At 47.0% G+C, this 6162-nt stretch overlaps 1 protein-coding gene across 1 annotated transcript; it reads left to right on the forward strand.

The window, feature by feature from the left end:
* The first annotated feature begins 754 nt into the window (after nucleotides 1-754).
* On the forward strand, nucleotides 755-3848 carry LOC120998369 (zinc finger protein 501-like). The gene is made up of 2 exons (XM_040429039.1): nucleotides 755-809; nucleotides 2173-3848. The coding sequence occupies exon 2, from the start codon at nucleotides 2205-2207 to the stop codon at nucleotides 3411-3413; it is 1209 nt and encodes a 402-aa protein (XP_040284973.1). The 5' UTR covers nucleotides 755-809; nucleotides 2173-2204; the 3' UTR covers nucleotides 3414-3848.
* The last annotated feature ends 2314 nt before the right edge of the window (nucleotides 3849-6162 follow it).

The raw sequence follows: 6162 nt of genomic DNA on the forward strand, positions 1-6162 counted from the left end.
TTTGACATCTTCAGGTGAGAGGAGACCTTCCTGATGATAGAGGTGTAAGGGTCCCTTGGATACTACTCACATCATCTCATATATAATATAGTCTGTGTGTTATCTCCTATAGGTCCTGACTCCAGGAGGAGAAGTCCCCCCGAGGGATGTCCCCGTCCTCTGTATTCCCAGGACTGTCCAGAGGAGAAGCCCCCAGAGAACCATCAGGTAGATGGAGCTGAAGTCTCCCCAGAATCTGACCAGAAAGGGATTGAACCAAAGATCATTTTACATTTCTCTTCTTTAGGATGAAAATCTGATGGATATTAAGGCTGAGGTTAAAGATGAAGAAGAAGAGGAGACGGATTTATGGGGCGATCAGCAGGGTAAGGAGGGGGCTGTCATGGGTCACCTGGATACTACTCCCATCATCTCATCATCACATGTAATAATATCTCCTGTCCCTGTGTGTTTCCTACAGATGGACTCGTAGAAGGAAATCCACCCGAGAGATGTCCCCGTCCTCTGTATTCCCAGGACTGTCCAGAGGAGAAGCTCCCAGAGAACCATCAGGTAGATAGAGCTGAGCCCTATACACATCTATATAGGGGGCTCCTGCAGTCATAGAGGGGTCATAGATGGTGGGGGTCTCTTATGTGGATCTGTTAGATTTCCCACCTGTCTGCTGTATTGTCCTGAATTGTTACAGATGACAAATCAGGGGGAAGATGTGACTGATATTAAAGTGGAGGATGAAGAAGAGCGGATGATGGGCGATCCCCCGTGTAAGAGTGAGGTGGAGGAGGACATTCCAGTCCATGTGACCACAGGTATGGAATAGTGAATGGAGGAAGGGAATTGGGAGGCTTCTTCAGGTGAGGCTCCACCTCAGAGCTGCAGTAAAGTAGCACTCCGGGCAGTGACCCCTGTGTTATGTGCAGGAGCGAAGGGAGATGTGACTGCACATAGACATCCTCTCCAGGATCTTCTCTCCATCCTCTCATGGTCCAGGCTGGACACTCGGCTTAGTATCAGGTCTTGGGGGGCACTTAGAAGCCTCGGAGCAAGAGCCTGCTAGTGCCAATAGTGCGGACACAGAGGTCGGTGAGCGCTTCTGTCAGTGTCTTCGGTGACTCCATCACTGTATATGCTCCTCTCCTCCTCCAGTCTCTGTACCTCCCTCCTGACTATCTTCTCTACTGACTCCGTTCCCTCACATCTCCTCAAGTCTCTGTACCTCTTTCCTCACTACCTTCTCTACTGACCCCATTCCTTCACACCTCCTCCAGTCTCTGTACCTCTCTCCTGACTACCTTCTCTCACTGACCCCATTCCCTCACACCTCCTCCAGTCTCTGTACCTCTCTCCTGACTACCTTCTGTACTGACCCCATTCCCCCACACCTCCTCCAGTCTCTGTATCTCTCACCTGACTACCTTCTCTACTGACCCCATTCCCTCACCTCCTCCAGTCTCTGTACCTCTCTCCTGACTACCTTCTCTACTGACCCCATTCCCTCACACCTCCTCCAGTCTCTGTACCTCTCTCCTGACTACCTTTTCTACTGACCCCATTCCCTCTCACCTCCTCCAGTCTCTCTCTATGGCTGTCACTACTTCTCAAAAAATATTGAACCTCTCTCCCTGATTCCTTCTTCACCTCCTTCATGTATCCTGGCATTACCCTATTACTAAAAATATCAGTTAACCCATTCTGTGCAACTAACTACCAACTTGTCTCTAATCTCCCCTTCATGTCAAAACTCCTGAAGCACTTGGTCTATTCTTGCCTCAATCTCTCTGTTAAGGCCTGTTTCACACCTGCAGTAAAGAGATGCGTCCGGCTGTTCAGCAGGGAATCTCTCTGCATTCTGGCATTGATGGAAGCAACCCCATCGCCGTCTGGCTTCATTCGCTATAATAGGGACCGACAGCCAGACAGATACCGCCGTACAAATCACAGTGAACTCCATGACAAATACAGATCACGTTGTTCTGACCTATATTCTACCATTAAAACATGCCCTTAAAGTCGTACCTGGAAGGAAGAACTTAGATGTCTCCTTTCTGCTGAATCTAGTTATGTCTTTGGTCATATCCAAAATCTTGTGTTCCAGCCTTTTTGGAATGAAATAAATTTATCAACTTCATGGTTTGAACAGAAAATCATGAAATCTATTTTTAATCCTTTCAGGAACTCCCAATAAGAATTCTGAAGGAAACGTCATGTTATCACTAGATCATAAAGAAGAAAATCAGGACAACATGCAGCGTTCTTCGGGAGAAAACCTCATTACACTGATCGGATATCCAGGACCTCACAGTGCAGATCTATCATACAATCCTCCTAATAATGAAGAACCTTCTCCTGACCAATCTCAGATTGTAACCACAAGTACCGGGCAGAAAGGAAGTAAAAGGTTTCATTGTGAAGAATGTGGAAAACTGTTTACAAGAAGCTCAGCTATTTCTGTGCACAGAAGAATTCACACAGGAGAAAAGCCGTATTCATGTTCAGAATGTGGGAAATGCTTTTGCCAGAAATCCAATCTTGTAAAACATGAGAGAATTCACACAGGAGAGAAGCCATATTCATGTTTAGTATGTGGGAAATGTTTCGCAGACAAATCAAGTCTCCTTTTACATCAGAGAATTCACACAGGGCTGAAGCCATACTCATGCTTCGAATGTGGGAAATGTTTTACTCAGAAATCCCATCTTATTATACATAAGAGAAGTCACACAGGAGAGAAACCACATACCTGTTCAGAGTGTGGGAAATGTTTCACAGACATATCAAGTCTCCTTAAACACCAGAGAATTCACACAGGGCTGAAGCCATACTCATGCTTCGAATGTGAGAAATGTTTTACTCAGAAATCCCATCTTATTATACATAAGAGAAGTCACACAGGAGAGAAGCCACATTCCTGTTCAGAGTGTGGGAAATGTTTCACAGACATATCAAGTCTCCTTAAACACCAGAGAATTCACACAGGGCTGAAGCCATACTCATGCTTCGAATGTGAGAAATGTTTTACTCAGAAATCCCATCTTATTATACATAAGAGAAGCCACACAGGAGAGAAGCCACATTCCTGTTCAGAGTGTGGGAAATGTTTCACAGACAAATCAAGTCTCCTTATACATCAGAGAATTCACACAGAGCTAAAGCCATATTCATGCTCAGAATTTGGAAAATGCTTTCTAGATAAATCAGATCTTCTTAAACATGAGAGAATTCATACAGGAGAGAAGCCGTATTCATGTTCACATTGTGAGAAATCTTTTACAAAAAAATCAAATCTTATAATACACCAGAGAATTCACACAGGAGAGAAGCCATATTCATGTTCAGAATGTGGGAAATGTTTTATAGAAAAAGCTAAACTTCTTTGTCATCAGAAAATTCACACAAAAGAGAAGCCGTATTAATATTGTATATTAGAACAATGATTGTAAATAAATGTAAGACGACATTGGGGGTTTTACTTTACACATGAGGCCGTTATAGTTGTGTCCCCTCCACAGAACAGGGTTTAGGCCTCTTTCACACGTGCTTTGTTTTCTGGTATTGAGATCTGTTCAGGATGCATCAGAATGTCTTCCGTTCCGGCAGCATTCCGCTTTGTCAGCGGACACAAACCTGCTGCAAGATGCGGTTTTGTGTCCGGTCATAAAAACGGATCCAGCACTGAAAACAATGTAAGTCAATGGTGGCGGATCCGTTTTTTTCACCCATTGACTTTTAACGTATTTAGTGATGATTTAATTTTTTTCCGTTTTGATTTCACACAACCGCATCCTAATGGAAGCGACGCAGCCTGACCTGCAAAATCAAAATGCATCTGTCTAATTCCAGTATTGAGATCCTCTGCCGCAAGTGTGAAAGTAGCCTTACATGAAGTTTTCCTGACACATCTGCACAATCATCCCCATCATCTGCTGCTCTATGTTATGTGTGACACATCCGCACAGTCACCCCCATCATCTGCTCTGTACATTCTGTGTGACACAGCCGCACAGTCACCCCCATTATCTGCTCTCTACATTATGTGTGACACAGCCGCACAGTCACCCCCATCATCTGCTCTGTACATTATGTGTGACACAGCCGCACAGTCACCCCCATCATCTGCTCTGTACATTATGTGTGACACAGCCGCACAGTCACCCCCATCATCTGCTCTGTACATTATGTGTGACACAGCCGCACAGTCACCCCCATCATCTGCTCTGTATATTATGTGTGACACAGCCGCACAGTCACCCCATCATCTGCTCTGTACATTATGTGTGACACAGCCGCACAGTCACCCCCATCATCTGCCCTGTACATTGTGTGTGACACAGCCGCACAGTCACCCCCATCATCTGCTCTGTACATTATGTGTGACACAGCCGCACAGTCACCCCCATCATCTGCTCTGTACATTATGTGTGACACAGCCGCACAGTCACCCCCATCATCTGCTCTGTACATTATGTGTGACACAGCCGCACAGTCACCCCCATCATCTGCCCTGTACATTGTGTGTGACACAGCTGCACAGTCACCCCCATCATCTGCTCTGTACATTATGTGTGACACAGCCGCACAGTCACCCCCATCATCTGCTCTGTACATTATGTGTGACACAGCCGCACAGTTACCCCCATCATCTGCTCTGTACATTATGTGTGACACAGCCGCACAGTCACCCCCATCATCTGCTCTGTACATTATGTGTGACACATCCGCACAGTCACCCCCATCATCTGCTCTGTACATTATGTGTGACACAGCTGCACAGTCACCCCCATCATCTGCTCTGTACATTGTGTGAGACAGCCGCACAGTCACCTCCATCAGCTGCTCTGTACATTATATATGACACAGCCGCACAGTCACCCCCATCATCTGCTCTGTACATTATGTGTGACACAGCCGCACAGTCACCCCCATCATCTGCTCTATGTTATGTGTGACACAGCCGCACAGTCACCCCCATCATCTGCTCTGTACATTATGTGTGACACAGCCGCACAGTCACCCCCATCATCTGCTCTGTACATTATGTGTGACACAGCCGCACAGTCACCCCCATCATCTGCTCTATGTTATGTGTGACACAGCCGCACAGTCACCCCCATCATCTGCTCTGTACATTATGTGTGACACAGCCGCACAGTCACCCCCATCATCTGCTCTGTACATTATGTGTGACACAGCCGCACAGTCACCCCCATCATCTGCTCTGTACATTATGTGTGACACAGCCGCACAGTCACCCCCATCATCTGCTCTGTACATTATGTGTGACACAGCCGCACAGTCACCCCATCATCTGCTCTGTACATTATGTGTGACACAGCCGCACAGTCACCCCCATCATCTGCTCTGTACATTATGTGTGACACAGCCGCACAGTCACCCCCATCATCTGCTCTGTACATTATGTGTGACACATCTGCACAGTCACCCCCATCATCTGCTCTGTACATTATGTGTGACACAGCCGCACAGTCACCCCCATCATCTGCTCTCTACATTATGTGTGACACAGCCGCACTGTCACCCCCATCATCTGCTCTCTACATTATGTGTGACACAGCCGAACAGTCACCCCCATCATCTGCTCTGTACATTATGTGTGACACATCCGCACAGTCACCCCCATCATCTGCTCTGTACATTATGTGTGACACATCCGCACAGTCACCCCCATTATCTGCTCTCTACATTATGTGTGACACAGCCGCACAGTCACCCCCATCATCTGCTCTGTACATTATGTGTGACACAGCCGCACAGTCACCCCCATCATCTGCTCTGTACATTATGTGTGACACAGCCGCACAGTCACCCCATCATCTGCTCTGTACATTATGTGTGACACAGCCGCACAGTCACCCCCATCATCTGCTCTCTACATTATGTGTGACACAGCCGCACAGTCACCCCCATCATCTGCTCTGTACATTGTGTGACACAGCCGCACTGTCACCCCCATCATCTTCTCTGTACATTATGTGTGACACAGCCGCACAGTCACCCCCATCATCTGCTCTGTACATTATGTGTGACACAGCCGCACAGTCACCCCCATCATCTGCTCTGTACATTATGTGTGACACAGCCGCACAGTCACCCCCATCATCTGCTCTGTACATTATGTGTGACACAGCTGCACAGTCACCCCCA

Source organism: Bufo bufo, chromosome 4 (genome assembly GCF_905171765.1).
Source record: "Bufo bufo chromosome 4, aBufBuf1.1, whole genome shotgun sequence".
Lineage (NCBI taxonomy): Eukaryota > Metazoa > Chordata > Amphibia > Anura > Bufonidae > Bufo > Bufo bufo.

Coding starts and splice junctions, on each gene's coding strand:
- LOC120998369 (XM_040429039.1), top strand. CDS start 2,205: ATGTTATCACTAGATCATAAAGAAGAAAATCAGGACAACATGCAGCGT.